Source organism: Myxocyprinus asiaticus, chromosome 2 (assembly GCF_019703515.2).
Source record: "Myxocyprinus asiaticus isolate MX2 ecotype Aquarium Trade chromosome 2, UBuf_Myxa_2, whole genome shotgun sequence".
Taxonomy (NCBI): domain Eukaryota; kingdom Metazoa; phylum Chordata; class Actinopteri; order Cypriniformes; family Catostomidae; genus Myxocyprinus; species Myxocyprinus asiaticus.
In genome coordinates this window covers 58,391,076-58,408,198 of record NC_059345.1, presented here as the reverse complement: position 1 = coordinate 58,408,198, position 17,123 = coordinate 58,391,076, and the positions used below count along the sequence as shown (strand labels likewise).

Sequence of the window (17,123 nt, the reverse complement as noted above, 5' to 3'; positions counted from 1 at the left end):
AATTAAGACTGTTCATTAGCATCAATGGAAGGCCTCGTCAGCTTATACGAGCATTTTCCAGGTCTGCATTAATGACTAAGAAAATCTGTAGCATACCTATCATCTGTAGCTTAAAGGGAGAATAAATAGAGCCAAAATAGTCACATTAATGTTTAAGATCAAAAGAAGGGAGGAAACTGAATTTATGGCATCTACATACTGTACATATGCCTGTGTATGTGTGTGCACACGGTTGTACTGTATGTGTGTTTACTGGTCAAAGTGAATCACAGTTAAGTGCTTACCGGACAAGCCACCAGACATACTAAAACAGTACACACACACACACACACACACATACACACACACACACACCTCTTTAAAACCTCAAAGCCACTTTTGCAAGCCAAGTTTGACTTGGATAGCTGTAGAAAGCTCCATAATAACCAACTGTGAAGCATATGAAATGTCAAAATATCCCTGACTCTTTCATTTTTTATTAATTTCACTGTAAAAGAAACAAAGTAAGTTTAGTAGTTTTATGAAATGAATCTAATAAACAGCTTATCCTCTGGTGTGGGGTTATGCTCTCTGACTTAGTTAAGCCTAAAATGATATAATGGTGATTTAAAACTCTGAAGTACCATTGTGTCTTTTATGCTGTTGTGGTTCAATATTTTCCAAAAGCCATTAAAACTGAAAGAGTAGAGGCACTTTAAAGAACTGTAATTTCAGTATCTAGCTAACTTTTGGAGCACCGCATACATAAACAACAGAAACTATATTTCATAAATGAGCTTAATGATTTCATTTTGTTGAAGGCTGTGTTCACCTGGGGTTGAGAGATTAGCTCTAGTGTAAAAAAGACAAAACAAGTAGCCTTCTAAACAGAGATCAGGTCATTATTCCAGGCAGTCAAATAAGTGATTTAAGGTGCTTTTTCTCAAGAAAATACTTTCGGAGCAGTGTTCTGAGTGACATATTTTCTCATTAGACTTAAACGTGCTGAAGTAAGCAATTGCTGGACTAAGCTGCTGAATTAGACCACTCCTGTCCCTTCAACCACTTTTTTCCAAAACCTCACCCTTCACGTCAGCCGACCTGAAGTCATCAAACCCAAACACTGAAAATGCAGAGAACGTTCTCTGTTTGACTCTTTTGTGTCATCTCAGGACACCTATTTCAGTGATATCTGTCAAGTTATAGGGACAATTTATGTGTGGTATTTAAAAAAAAAAAAAAAAAATCACAAACAGCACCTTTAACACACCTTTATCAATACTTTATCAATGTTTTTCATGTTTTAAATCTCCAATCAAATTACTTTAAGCACACAAGTATGCATATTATGCTATACATTTACAATGGGCATCAAAAATGTAGTATCCTACTCTGAAAGTGCTGAAATTAGCTTTCTGCATGACATTTACCAAATCTAAAAATGAATCTTCTTATATATTTATTGTCATGCAAGGCTCTTCAACTCCTTAAAGTGATAGTTAACCCAAAATGAACATTCTCACTCATCATTTACTCACCTTCATGCCATCCCAGATGTTTATGACTTTCTTTCTTCTGCTGAACACAGTCAAAGGTTTTTAGAGGTATATTTCAGCTCTGTAGGTCCATACAATGCAAGTGTTTTAATCCTTAAGACTCCAGTAATGGATCCATTAACACATGGATATATATCGTTATCGTGGTATAAAATTACTCATATTGTGATATAAGATTTTGGTCATATCGCCCACCCCTAATTGTGAGGACCTACAGAGTGAAATGTTATTCTATATATCTTTGTTTGTGTTCTGCAGAAGAAAGAAAGTCGTACATATCATGGATGGCATGAGCGTGAGTAAATGATGAGAGCATTTTCATTTTTGGGTGAACTATCCCAGAACTAAATCATCATTCCACAAACTGCCTAATGAAAGCACGGTCTGGTTCACTGATATGCTGTATCATGTGGATGCAGGATAAAATTAATTTTTCATATTAGTCATGGTTTAATTTTCACAGAGACCTTGTTCAAAGTTGATCTGTATGCATATAAATGCCGTCATTTTCTATGCAGAGTTTTCAAAACTTCAGATTTTGCTTTGGGGGTAACTGTGAGTTGACAGAAGAATCATTTCAAGGTTATCCTAAAATTAGGACCTTGCGAGTGACACTTAATAGGAGGAAAATTGAAGCCGATATGGTTCAGATGATATAATCTTTGTCATCCCATGTAGTTTCATACCCAGAGGAAAGCACCATCTCTTGGACAGATCAGTCAGTGATGACTTTGTAATAACTTCCATTTTGAGACTGCAGAGCTCCCTTCACTGGATGCCCATGAAGATGTCACTTAGTACAACATAAAACACACAGAGAGTTGTGAAAAATAGGACCCTGTCCACATCCTGAAGGGATGGAGCCAGAGGATTTGTGTATCACAACGCCTATATTAAAGAGGAAAACAATGGAAAATGGACCGGAATATTTCATGATATATTTATTTAGGGTTGATACGGGTAATGTGGGACAACTGGTAAAGGAAGACACTCAAGTTTTTGTATGAAACATTTCTTCTTTTTACATCTATATACTGTAGTGGAGACCTTTAGCTATTTAAAATGGTACTGTATGAGGGGCTAAGCCATTGGGGTTTAAAAGAAAGTGCCCCACTTTGCCTGTATTCACCCTACAGTATTTAGCAAAAGCCCTTTTACCCAAAAAAATATCACTAAAGCCTTGTCTGCTTACTTGGCTATGGGTACTCATGGCACCCATTGAAGCCCTGCTATACTCTCACTGAGACTTTATTAGGAACACTATGGTCCTACTAAAGTGCCCGACGTGGTCTTCTGCTGATGTAGCCCATCCGCCCCAAGGATCGAATTGTTGTGCATTCTGAGATGCTATTCTGCTCACTACAGTTGTACAGACTGGTTATCTGAGTTACCTTAGTCTTTCTGTCAGCTCGAACCAGTCTGGCCATTCTCCGTTGACCTCTCTCATCAACAAGGTGTTTCCGTTCGCAGAACTGCTGCTCACTGGATGTTTTTTGTTTTGTTTTTTTTGGCACCATTTTGAGTAAACTCTAGAGACTGTTGTGCATGATAATCCCTGGAGATCAGCAATTACAGAAATAATCAAAACAGCCCATCTGGCACCAAAAATCATGCCAGGGATGAAATCACTGAGATCCATTTTTTTCCCCATACTGATGGTTGATGTGAACATTAACTGAAGCTCCTGACCCATATCTGCATGATTGTATGCATTGCACTGCTGCCACACAATTTGCTGATTAGATAATCACACCAATAAGTAGGTGTACAGGTGTTCCTAATGAAGTGCTCAGCAAGTGTAGGTCAAATTATTATCCATATTTTAGAGACTGAACATGTTATATGGATTTTTAAAGAGAATGTCGATATGTTATATGCATAGCATATAAAATGTTGTTCTTTACAAGCATACAACATGAAACAGTTCAAGTAGTTATTGTTTTTGGTGATGAGATTATTGAGTTGGCATTGAGTCTTCAACAAAGTTCATGTGTTATACATTTATTTGAAATTTTAAAATCTGTAAAAAAAAAAAAAAAAAAAAAAAAAAGACAAAGCCATTTGGAATACATAAATCATAGTGATTACTTACATTAACTAAATCCATCTTAAAAGCAAAAATTTCACAAAAAAAGAATGCCAGTTGTATTCTTAAGCAAAATCATAGCATTTTAAGACCACATGTACACTTTCGTTTTTGGTACAATGCTTCAGTGGAAAATGTTTTTGTGGATGTACTCGAGTAGCTCAAGCACATGGGATAGGAAAGCCACAGAAATAATTTCTGCCTAAAATACCAGTACCAGTGTGATCTCATGCCTCATGGATTTGTTTTTAAATGTGATTGACTTTAGATTCTGTTCTTGATTTTTGTATATTTGGATCAATGTTTAAGAGTTTTTAGGCATTGGTAATGAAGTCATATAATTTTGATTGGTCCTTAAAACAGAAATTATGAAGACAGCTGGATGACTAAATTCATCTGTTGACTTTTACGTCTGGATTTTCAAACATCATGCAGATACATTTCTATATCTAGGTTATGATGTTATGGATAAAAGCTAATAAACAAAAATAATTGATGTTGGGGAGAGTCAGTGAAAGCTGAGTTGCTGATGCTTTTTGAAATCCTCAACTGGATGATTTTTAAGGGAAGTACCCATATTAGTGTTAATTTTCTCAAACAATATTTGGAAGCTGAAAAGTTGATGGCATGTTAAGAAAATTATATTTTTATATGTTTCTCACAACATACTGTATGGCCTGAACCATTTTTTAGTTTGTGTACATTATGTACTACCCAGAGTAAAAAGAAAAAAAGCCCACCACCAAGTCTATAGAGAAAAGTCATGTGCTGCAAAAAAATACAATACCAAACTGAAAAAAATGCATTTCAGACAAAAATATTAACAATATCAGCCTACTAACATTTGCAATGCATGATTCTAATTGATGGTCATCTTGACAGCTCATTATTTCTTTAACTTACTCCTTTGGGGTGCTTAAATTAAGTTCTCAGAAGTTCCACTTGACAGTATTTAGCACCTTCAGAGGATATTTCATAATTAACATAATTACTGTTGTAAAAACCTATTATGAAAAAGGCATGGTGAAAAGCTGAAAACTTAAAAGAAAACTGGATAAATGCTTAAAGAACTATAAAAATTGTAAAGAAAGTAGATGGTACACATACCCTCATTTACTTCCATCTTTCCATTTTAGTTCTTGACCTTTGAATAGGACCGTTTATTTGGCAATATTTGGACAAAGCCTTTACTATGTGCATATAGTGGTGATTTAAATGTTTCAATGTTGATGAAAATAACAGTATTTAAGTAATGTTTTCTTACCTTGTCAAGGTCCACCAGGAAAAAGGGGAAGAAGAGGACACAATGGAGACCCTGGTGAGTATGTCTGAACTCTTTCTGTGAGGTATTACACTGATTGTCTCCCTCAATGGCCAAAAAAAAAAAACACAAAAAAAAAAAACAAAAAACAAAAACACACACACACACACACGTTAAATCATGAAAATGATTTGTGGGTCTTAGTCTGTGGGATAGTTAATAAATGTTTCCCCTAACCACAATTTCCAAGTGCTTGGAGGAGTCTTGCAATACAATTACATGCCAGCATTGGATTCTTTGTCCACTGACTGACATTCCAAAGGTTTTGTGTCTATTACATTAGCTATTACAGTTCCGTTTTTACTGGACCTCCAGTTAGAGGTGCACACTCCATCCAGCCCAACAAATCCTGTTCAAATGGGCCCAACTATTTTCTGGAAGACACGTGCAAGTAGCGAACCAAACACATGAAGTGTGAAATAGCTCCTGGATCAAATTAAATGGAAAAAAAGCAAAAAACATTGATCCAAACAGCATAATTTCAGTGGTATTCTGAATTGGTACATGTGGGTTAATCATGGACCTACTCTCTTTGCCTAAAGGTAGTCACTCCATTTAAAGCAGATTTGATTGACTGCATATAAAAGTGGATTCCTGTTCTTAGTGAGTTTGAACTATGGGGTGGTAAGGAGAGTTAATATGGGCAGTAAATGGAAGAAAAAGCACTGGATTCCATTTGAATTTCTCATGTTGCCAGCAACACATCACCCTACAACTCTCGACTGGTTTACCACTGAAGCTCAGATGTTTAGCCTGGTCATTACCTGGATGGTAGACGTCTTTGGAAAAACTAAGGTTGCTGGTGTTTTGGCCAAAATTACCCAATTGACCTATCCATCATGGCCTCCTAATCATCCACATATACTGTAATTGTCTACATCACTGTACTCTCCTCTCCACTGATAGCTGGTGTTGGGTTAAGAATCCCTATTTTGGCGAGGTATTAATAGAAACACAATCAGCTATGTCTAAAGTAAACTTAGGCAACAGGAAAAAAAAAAAAAAAGCCAATTTGTATCAAAATATCTGATCTGTGCATTGAGACTTGCAGTGTTAATGCAGCCTGATAGACTCGCCACTGTCTATGTTGTTAATATTAATCAAACAACAACAACAAGAAAACGAGACAGCCATTCATTGCTCTTGGCTGGATAACTTTATTAGCTTTAAAAAAAATATTAATGTGTAATAATCATACAGAAAAGACCTGTAATCTATGTAGTTTTATGTTATATTTAATTACTTTTTTTTCCATTTCTGAATCTTTACATGAATACTTGATACTGCAAGAAACTTTAAGCACTGTTTCCATAATTTGCTACTTTGTTCTTATTTTATTACTGACTGTTTAATTTTTTTTTAATTTTTTAATTTTTATTTTTATTTTTTTATAATTGCTTGAGAACTTGAAACAATGTTTACCTAATTAAAAATTGTTTTTATTTTATTTAGCAGTAGTTTTGGTAACAATAATCATCAAATTTCACTGGTATTGGTACCAACTACTGAAATTTTTTTTCGTGACAACACTGCCCACAATGTATTTGTCAATTGTGCATGGTAGGTCTTACTATAATGGCATTATGAAAAACTAGATATCATGCCAAAGAAGTGTGAGCACCCCTGATCTAGCCCATGTTTACAGAATAATAAAAAAAAAATATTGCAGATGGATGCAAAAATATGTGAACAGCCCCTAAAGCCCAAAGTATACTTCTGTTAGACGCAAAAGCTAAAGCCCAAAGTATACTTCAGTTCTGACACGAACGCTTAGTGTCTGTGCCCAATAGAACGCTATCCTGTCAAAGTATGCTTCATTTGACTGCGCGCATACACAGACGGTTGGCGCATGCGCACTGCGACTGCTATGAGATACTGGAATATTTATCTTCAAGAGTTTAGACACAGATAGATGTCTATATCTAGTTATACAAATGCAGGTATCTCCTGACCTCCTCACACATGCGTTCTTGATATGCACATACACTGCTGTTGTTTCCCTATTCTGTTGTTTAGAGCGATTACATCTTCTTCTAGAGCTTCTTCATGACAGCAACAGCTCAAACGTGAGTGTTGCCACCTTGTGGGCCCACTAATTAGTGCAAATAGTTCCAGGTGCATAAGCATACTGCACGTTCAAAGTACGTGCTGATAGAAAAATCGTGCCACATGTGTTCAGTGCTTGAGCACTCTGCTGCTGATGAAATTTACGTCCCACCTCCTGTATGCTGGCCCTATTTTTCTAACCGTGCATGCTTAAACATACAGTATGCGCATGCGCTTGGAATTATTTGCTTTAATTTGTGGCCGTTAGAAGATCGCCACTAAACAAAAGGAGACATTGGTGGAAACAACAACAGTAGATGTGTACATATATGCAAATATATTGTCACCCCACATTTTTAAAAGGCTTTAAATCATTAAAATCATTGTAAACGGAATATAAAATGTACACTTTCACATGTATATGTGTGTGTGTGTGTGTGTAATAAATATAGTGGTTTGACACTCAAGATGGCTGCGCGCTAGTTTCTCTGGCACTTAAGGTGAATACTTTGGGCTTAAGAGTGATACACATTCTGTTGATGATATTATATTAAAAATTAGGAAATACAATGTTAAATGCTTTTGTTCAAATTTTGTTTTAAATCTCACAACAGTGGAAATAGGTATAATTCAGCCAGAGAAAGAGTAAAAAAAAAAAAAAAAAAAAAAAAAAACATCTATAATGATTGCATTTGCCCAGCAGTCTACCAAGGCCATTGCACAAAGAAAAATACAGCCATTCTGCCATTTTGCAGAAATAATAGCCTCATCTGCTCTTTGCAGAAACAGCATGTTGTAATGCCAGGAGTAATACCTTACAATATGAGCCAATACCTTGCTTAACCTTGTCTATGACCACACACACACACACACACACACACACACACATCTTTACATAGGGTGTGGGGTGAAGTCAAGTCAAAACAAATGAGAGGACGCTTAAAGGAAGACTTTATATGTCTGGACTTTTCCTCTTTCTTAACAAACTATGCCAATGATCCAGTTGAACTTAAATGTACAGTAATACAGACTCACCCTTTTTGTAAGTGTAGTATGCCAGGATAAAAGGTTGGTGTGAGTTTGTGCACTCATTCTTATTCGTAGATATTTTTAAGTTAAGTAAATATGTACATTTTTGTGTTTGTATGGACACTGAAATTCACAGTTTCAAAGTATACTTTCACTTTGAAATAAAGTGACTTTCTAGTTTCCAGTTATGTGTGTTTACAATGTGCCGTAGTTGCCTAGTTCCCTAACAATTGCGTGGATTTTTCTTACTTAAACGCACAGGAAAAGTTTTCACAAAACATTCACAACAGGTTGGTACACACATTAATTTGTTCTTATCATCGTTCTTATGGTAATGAATCCAGACTATTCAAATGTAGGAACGTGTGCACAAAGTTAATAATTTGCATAAAACATGCCCAAACCATTTCCATATAAGGGCTTTCAGAACAATTACACCTGCACAGTTTCAAACGTGAAGAGAAAGATGCCACCGAAGCAAAAGGCCAAAGACATACACATAAAATACACACTATAAAACAGCGCAGTAAGACATTAAAATTTAGAATTATTTTATAGTATGTTCCGCGTACCTACTGTAGATGTTGGATGAACTGAAGCCGTGAAGCGCTGCTTGAGCAGAAGGATTTATCTGTGCCTCATCGTCCACTAATTCAGGCCGGGCGTGTGGTCAATACGGCAGCACTCGACGTGGAAAGAAATCATCCTGGTTACTTGCATGACCTCCGTTCCCTGATGGAGGGAATGAGAAGTTGTGTCGATGTAGTGACACTAGGGGTCACTCTTGGGAGCCCGAGACACCTCTGGTCTTTGATAAAAGGCCAATGAAAATGGGCGAGTGGTATTTGCATGCCACTCCCCCAGACATACGGGTATAAAAGGAGCTGGTATGCAACCACTCATTCAGGTTTTATGCTGAGGAGCCGAGACAAGGTCCGGCCATTTCAGCGGGTAGTTCAGCATTGTGGCAGGAGGGACACAACATCTCATTCCCTCCATCAGGGAACGGAGGTTACGCAAGTAACCAGGATGTTCCCTATCTGTCACTTACTCGACGTTGTGTCGATGTAGTGACAGTATGGGTCCCTATACAAAACGCCGCAACTGGCTGAACTGTGTTACGTGAACTGGCGGTATGTGATGGGCAGACAACTGTGTGCCTCGTAGCCAGCACACCAGGCTGACATGTAACCTCCCCCAACATAGTTATGAGTGTCGAACGGCCCTTTGGGGACAAGTCAACTACCCAAAAGATAGAGACAGGCTAGCCCAGTCGTGGACTCTTTTCCCCCTCTTTTTTTCCACTCCCTAAAAAACAAGGGGGATTATCCAACTGGGCCGCCAGGTCTAGTTGGGGGGTGTCCCTCCCAAGGGGAGGACACCGCAGAGACCACAACTCACACAGAGAGAGGGGGGGATATTTAAGTGGAAAATACGTCTTGCTGACCATGTGGCGAAGTCTCATGGTAGATCCTACCCAACGGGGGAGGAGTTACTACAAACATGGAGACTGTGGCAGAGGGGGCTCTGCCCAAGGAAGACACAGTTTGCCAACAGGGAAACGAATTAGCGGAAGATATACATCGCATGGGGTTACCTTACAGGGAACCGCCACATGCGGAGCACCTACCTCAGAACAGGGCTCTTAGTTAGCACGTGTACTGGGCCGGCAGCGAGTCTCTCCGAAAACCCGACTGCCACAGGGCTCGGAGGAAGTCTACCAGGGAACATAGTTTGTGAACACTACTGGGAATTAATGGCGCACGTCTTCAGCTCAGAGGAGGTGAAAGGTGCTATGTGCAAGCGATACACCTGGCCGGCTATCCCGGGCTTATCCGCTTGTATTGCGTGCCACTACCCGGGACAAAACCGGTTCCAGCCGGAGGTTGTAGAACCTCACAAAGGTGTTGGGTGTTGCCCAGCCCACTGCTCTACAAATGTCTGTTAGAGAGGCACCCCTGGCCAGGGCCCAGGAGGCCACTACACCCCTGGTAGAATGAGCTCATAGCCCTACCGGGGGCGGCACGTCCTGGGCGTGATATGTCATAGCTATGGTGTCAATGAGCCAGTGGGTGATCCTCTGCTTGGAGACAGCGTTTCCTTTCTGCTGTGCACCAAAGCAGACAAAGAGCTGCTCAGAGATCCTAAAGCTCTACGTGCGATCCAAATAGATGTGTAAAGCGTGCAACGGACACAGCAACGAAAGGGCTGGGTCTGCCTCCTCCTGGGGCAGTGCTCGCAGGTTCACCACCTGGTCCCTAAAAGGGGTCGTGGGAACCTTGGGCACATAGCCCGGTCGGGGTCTCAAGATCACGTGAGAGTAGCCCGCGTGTTTCGCTGACAGAGAACGCTTGCAGGTCTCCTACCCTCTTGATGGAAGTGAGCGCAGTCAGGAGGGCAGTCGTCAAGGAGAGTGCCTTAAGCTCGGCTGGCTGCAAAGACTCAAAGGGGGCTCTCTGTAGACCCTAAAGAACTACAGAGAGGTCCCATGAGGGAACGAGGTGCGGTCTGGAGGGGTTCAGCCTCCTGGCGCCTCTCAGGAAACTGATGATCAGGTCATGCTTCCCTAAGGACTTACCATCCACTGTGTCGTGGTGTGCTGCTATAGCAGCAACGTACACCTTCAAGGTGGAAGGGGACAGCTGACCAGAGCGGGCAGTGGGAGGATTCTTGGGAGGCGAACAAGTCTACCTGTGCCTGTCAGAATCGACTCCAAATCAGCTGGACCACCTGAGGGTGGAGTTTCCACTCTCCCCTGAGCGTAACCTGCTGTGACAGCACATCCGCTGCAGTGTTGAGGTCGCCCGGGATGTGAGTGGCTCACAACGACTTGAAGTGCTGCTGACTCCAGAGGAGGAGACGGCGGGCGAGTTGTGACATAAAACGAGAGCGCAGACCGCCTTGGCGGTTGATATATGCTACCGTTGCCGTATTGTCTGTCCGAACTAACACATGCTTGCCCTTGATCAACGGCTGGAACCTCCGCAGGGCAAGCAGAATTGCCAGGAACTCGAGGCAGTTGATGTGCCAACGCAGCCGCATTGCAAACAGCGCCCCAGCCTGTTTTGGAGACATCTGTCATGACCACAATGTGCCTGGAGACCTGCTCTAGGGGAACACCTGCCCGTAGAAATGAGAGGTCGGTCCAAGGGCTGAAGAGATGGTGATAGACTGCCGTGATGGTCTTAAGCCAGTGCTGAAGCGGTCTCATATGCATCAACCCGAGCGGGGTGGCCACCACTGAGGATGCCATATGTCCCAGGAGCCTCTGAAAGAGTTTCAGTGGAACTGCTGTTTTCTGTTTGAACACCTTCAAACAGGTCAGCACCGACTGTGTGCGCTTGTTCGTGAGGTGCGCTGTCAATGAGACTGAGTCCAACTCCAAACCGAGGAAAAAAAAATGCTCTGAACCGGGAGGAGCTTGCTCTTTTCCCAGTTGACCCGAAGCCCTAATCGGCTGAGGTGCGAGAGCACCAAGTCCCTGTGTGCACACAATATGTCCCGAGAGTGAGCTAGGATTAGCCAATCATCGAGATAGTTGAGAATGCGAATGCCCACCTCCCTTAACGGGGAAAGAGCTGCCTCTGCAAACTTCGTGAAGACATGATTGGACAAGGACAGGCTGAAAGGGAGGACCTTGTACTTATACGCCTGACCCTCGAATGCAAACCGCAGGAAGGGTCTGTGTCGAGGTAGAATCGAGACGTGAAAGTATGCGTCCTTCAGGTCTACCGCCACAAACCAATCTTGATGCTGGATGCTCGCTAGAATGCGTTTTTGCGTCAGCATCTTGAACAGGAGTCTGTGTAAAGCCCGGTTCAGTACTTGCAGGTCCAAGATTGGCCGCAACCCACCACCTTTTTTCGGTACGATGAAGTAGGGGCTGTAAAACCCCTTTTTCATCTCGGCTGGAGGGACAGGTTCTATCGAACCCTTCCGTAGGAGGGTGGCGATCTCCGCGCGCAAGGTAGCAGCATTTTCATCCTTCACCAATGTGAAGTGGATACCGCTGAACCTGGGCGGACGCCTGGCAAACTGAATCGCGTAGCCGAGTCGGACAGGCCGGACCAGCCATCGCGACGGATTGGAAAGCGCAAGCCACGCATCCAAGTTCCGCGTGAGGGGGACCAAAGGGACAATGTCGTCAGATGTACCGGCAGGTTGGGCCTCGCGGCGGGGTGGAGCTCAAGGTGCCACACCCTGTCGTGGCCGTGCTGAGTCTAGGGACATTGAAGCACTTACCTGGTTCCTTGTGACCACCCCTGGAATAGCCTGGGACGGGGGAGGAAGAGGCCTCTCCTTGCAACCCGTGGAGACTGTCACATCGGGGGTGGATGTGTGCCACAGCTGGGCACGCAGGGGCGGGGAGACCGCCGTGGAGCGCCAATCCTGCAAGGTAAAACAGGTGCACGGTTGTCGTGATGACGACCATTCACACTGGGTATGTGACCCAGGGAAGGAGGAAACCGCTCTTTTGCTGAACTGTTGGGTACCGCAGCCACTTGGGCATGCGGCAAAATCAAATGAAAAGACAACAAAAGATTCTCCACCCGGCCCTCCACCGGGGGATGGAGTGGTGTTACTACCAGCTCCAGTGCAGTGGGTTCTGTCGACCCTGGGTCGCCCGTCTCAGGGGCGCTTTGACGACCTTTGTGGGTTCTTGACGGCCCACGAAGGGGCGGGCTGCGGCAGAGCCGGTGCAGTCACTGCAGGGAGACGCCCTTGGTGACGAGCAGACGGGGTGTGGGATCTTGAGCCACGCCGGGGCAGGATATGCTGGATAGCCTCCGTCTGCTGCTTCACCGTAGAGAACTGCTGGAAAAAGTCCTCAACGGTGTCGCCGAATAGGCCACCCTTTGCCGCGCCTGCCTCATACCCATAGGTAGAAGGACCGAGGTGGGTAGCCGCTGGGGTTTCTTACGAAAGCAAGCCGCGACTTCAACGTTGCCATGGTCATGTTCTCGCAGTGAGAACTTGAACCATCCACGAATGCTGCCGCCGTTTGGGTCACGCCCAGACACGAAAGACAGCTATTGTGACTGTCTGAAGTTGAGAGGTAACGACCGCAACCAGGAATAACACACGATCGGAAAGGCATCTTTAAAAAGACACGTCTTTAAAAAGACGTTCCGTGTGTGCCGCTCTTTCAGGAAAATATGCTCTCTTTTTTCTGCCGAAGCGGCGTTCTTCTGTTTGATTTTCTGTTTCAAAAGTGGCTTTTTCTTTGCAATTCTTCCCATAAGACCTAAACTCCTGAGTCTTCTCTTTACTGTTGTACATGAAACTGGTGTTGAGTGGGTAGAATTCAATGAAGCTGTCAGCTGAGGACATGTGAGGCATCTATTTCTCAAACTAGAGACTCTGATGCACTTATCTTGTTTAGTTGTACATCTGGCCTTCCACATCTCTTTCTGTCCTTGTTAGAGCCAGTTGTCCTTTGTATTTGAAGACTGTAGTGTACACCTTTGTATGAAATCTTCAGTTTTTTGGCAATTTCAAGCATTGTATAGCCTTTATTCCTCAAAACAATGATTGACTGACGAGATTCTAGAGAAAGCTGTTTCTTTCTTTTTTTTTTTTTTGCCATTTTTGACCTAATATTGACCTTAAGACATGCCAGTCTATTGCATACTGTGGCAAGTCAAAAACAAACACAAAGACAATGGTAAGCTTCATTTAACGAACCAAATAACTTTCAGCCTTGTTTGATATAATGGCAACTGATTTTCTAGTACCAAATTAGCAATTTAGCATGATTACTCAAGGGTAAGGTGTTGGAGTGATGGCTGCTGGAAATGGAGCCTGTCTAGATTTGATCAATAAAATAGTGATGGTGCTGTTTTTTACATCAGTAATGTCCTGACTATATTTTGTGATCAGTTGAATGCCACTTTGGTGAATTAAAGTACCAATTTCCTTCCAAAACAGCAAAATCTGTATATATATATATATATATATATATATATATATATATATATATATATATATATACACACTACCGGTCAAAAGTTTTGAAACATTTACTCATTCTTTATTATAATTTTTTTTTTTTTTTTTTTTTTACATTTTAGAATAATAGTAAAGTCATCAAAACTATGGAATAACATAAATGGAACTATGGGAATTATGTTGTGACTAAAAAAATCAAAAATAAATCAGAACTGTGTTATATTTTAGCATCTTCAAAGTCGTCAAACTTTGCCTAGATTTTGCAGAAATGTACTCTTGGCATTTTCTCAACCAACTTCTTGAGGTATCACCCTGGGATGCTGTTTAAACAGTATTGAAGGAGTTCCCATCTATGTTGGGCACTTATTGGCTGCTTTTCTTTATTATTTGGTCCAAGTAATCAATTTAAAAAAAATATATATTTTTTTATTACATTTTAGTTTTATAATGAAATAAATTAATATGGTGGCACAATTATATTTTTGTCTACAAAACTAATTTCAAACATTTAAGCATACGCCTTCAGATCAAAAGATTTTTAAGATCATGAGAAACATTTCAGTCAAGTGTTTCAAAACTTTTGACCGGTAGTGTGTGTATATATATATATATATGTATATATATATATATATATATATATATATATATATATATATATATATATATATATATATATCGTACACAGATTTCACACACAAATACGTGCGTATGCACGGTTATTGAATGAGGCCCAGTGTTCGGAAGAATATATACGGATATCAAATTACGGATATTTTCAGAAACAGTAGAAGAAATATTCTGAAAATTACTGTGTACAGCATTTTGAAAGCCTGGGTAGAACTGTTTTCAATGCTTTAATTCAGCCCAAGCCAATCTGAGAAAGCAATGGCTGGTATACACTCCAAGTGCATTTCAATTATTCTCCTCCAGCGGAGGTCTGTAGCAGACATTTAACCACAGATCAGCTTGAACCGCAAATGACAGAAGGTTAAAAAAGACTAGTAAAGGGCACTGCAATGCTCGATGTGTGAGGGAGGACAGAGAGACCTGGTGAACGCATGCATTACCCCATTTTTATTAAATAAATGTATGTTTTAATCTTTATTTTGTTAAATTGTTTCATTGATAAGTATATCAATATATGCTGAAATTTGGATGCATATGTAGAAAGCTGCCAAAGATAATGAGTTATAACATTTGAAATTAATGATATATGTGCAGTGCTGTTAAAAACATTTTTGCGCAATTTGTATTTATTGTACATGTACTGTATTTTAAATATATTTATTAACATTAAAACTGCTTCATTCTGTTCTTAATTATTTTTAAATCCTGGTCAGAGTAGGAGAATGGGTAAATCAATCCATCTAGAATATTTAACCAAAGTAAAGTCATTTGCAATAGTTGTATGGAATATCATCAATAAATGAAAAACACATTTATATGTGTATATATGTGTGTGTGTGTGTGTGTGTGTGTGGGTTTGGGTGGTTTATGAGGACATTTTGTTAGGTTACAAACTGGTAATTACAAGGGTATTATGCTAATAATAATTAATAATTATATTTATTTATCACACAATATACATTTGCACATATACAGTGAAATTCTTTTTTTTTTCCACATATCCCAGCTAAGCTGGGGTCAGAGTGCAGGGTCAGCCATGATATGGCGCCCCTGGAGCGGATAGGGTCAAGGGCCTTGCTCAAGGGCCCAACAGTGGCATCGTGGTGGTGCTGGGGCTTGAACCCCCGACCTATTGATCAGTAACCCAGAGCCTTGACCGCTGAGCCACCACTGTCCCTAAATGTGGTTTATGGGGACATTTCTAGTGTTCCCATAATTCAAATCGCTTAAAAAACATACTAAACAATGTTTTTTTTTTTTTTTTTAAATGTAAAAATGCAGAAAGTTTTTTTGTGAGGGTTAGGTTTAGGGGTAGGGTTAGGGTTAGGGGACAGAATCTATAGTTTGTACAGTATAAAAATCATTATGTCTATGGAGAGTTCTCATAATGATAGCCACACCAACGTGTGTGTGTGTGTGTGTGTGTGTGTGTGTGTGTGTGTGTGTGTGTGTGTGTGTATTCTAATAATTATTCAGGAGCTGAGTGAAGCTACATTTGGAAAGGAAAAAATATATTCAGAGGCAAATGTCAGCAAATTATAAATTTTTTATAAGTCACATTAATGCCAAAAACATGATTTATTGTTTTAATTAACTGACAGCCCTAAAAAGAATAAATAATCTGCCTTCTGATGAATAAACCTCTGCATGTAGGTGTGCTGAACGCTGTATTCGGAAATGCCTGAGCCACAGAAGTGGTTTTCTCATTTATTTGTTAAGGTTTTTTATTATTATTATTAATATTAATGACACTAGAGACACCAGCATGTTTACAGTATTTGGTGTATTTATATGGGAGCATAAAAAGAAGCTGCCTGTCCGTCAAAGTACCGAAATCAGTATACACCTAAAAACAAATCGCTTCACCTTGAAACTGGAACTCATACGTGCCATTACGTTCAAGAGCACTTCCAGCTTCGGCCACTGGGGGCAGTGGTTTGAATTTTAGTAAGCGCAGACAGATTTCAGCAGCAAAACTTTCGACCAACAGTTGTTAAATTCACAGTGTGATCAGTCTGTTGCAAGATGAAGAAAAACAGCGCGATGTGGTACAATATCAAAGACGTCGGTCTAGCGCATTTCTAGACTGAACATGTGCATAATAGAATGAAGCTGCCTGTAAGTCAAAGCATGCGTGTACTGAGTCTACACCTACATTGGCTGCCAAAAGTTTTGAATAATGTACAGATTTTTGCTGTTTCTGAGGGAAATTGGTACTTTAATTCACCAAAGTGGCATTCAACTGATCACAAAGTATAGTCAGGACATTACTGATGTAAAAAACAGCACCATCACTATTTGAAAAAAGTCATTTTTGATCAAATCTAGACAGGCCCCATTTCCAACAGCCATCACTCCAACACCTTATCCTTGAGTAATCATGCTAAATTGCTAATTTGGTACTACAAAATCACTTGCCATTATATCAAACACAGCTGAAAGCTATTTGGTTCGTTAAATGAAGCTTAACATTGTCTTTGTGTTTGTTTTTGAGTTGCCACAATATGCAATAGACTGGCATGTCTTAAGG

General features: G+C 40.6%; 1 protein-coding gene across 1 annotated transcript in view; it reads left to right on the top strand.

Moving 5' to 3' along the window:
- Positions 1-17,123, top strand: part of LOC127455683 (collagen alpha-1(XXV) chain-like) — a 179,267-nt gene that overhangs the window by 145,049 nt on the left and 17,095 nt on the right. Inside the window, exon 3 of the mRNA XM_051723734.1 lies at positions 4,895-4,939. Within this exon, the coding sequence (XP_051579694.1) occupies positions 4,895-4,939 (45 nt within the window). The remainder of the gene's footprint in view (positions 1-4,894; positions 4,940-17,123) is intronic.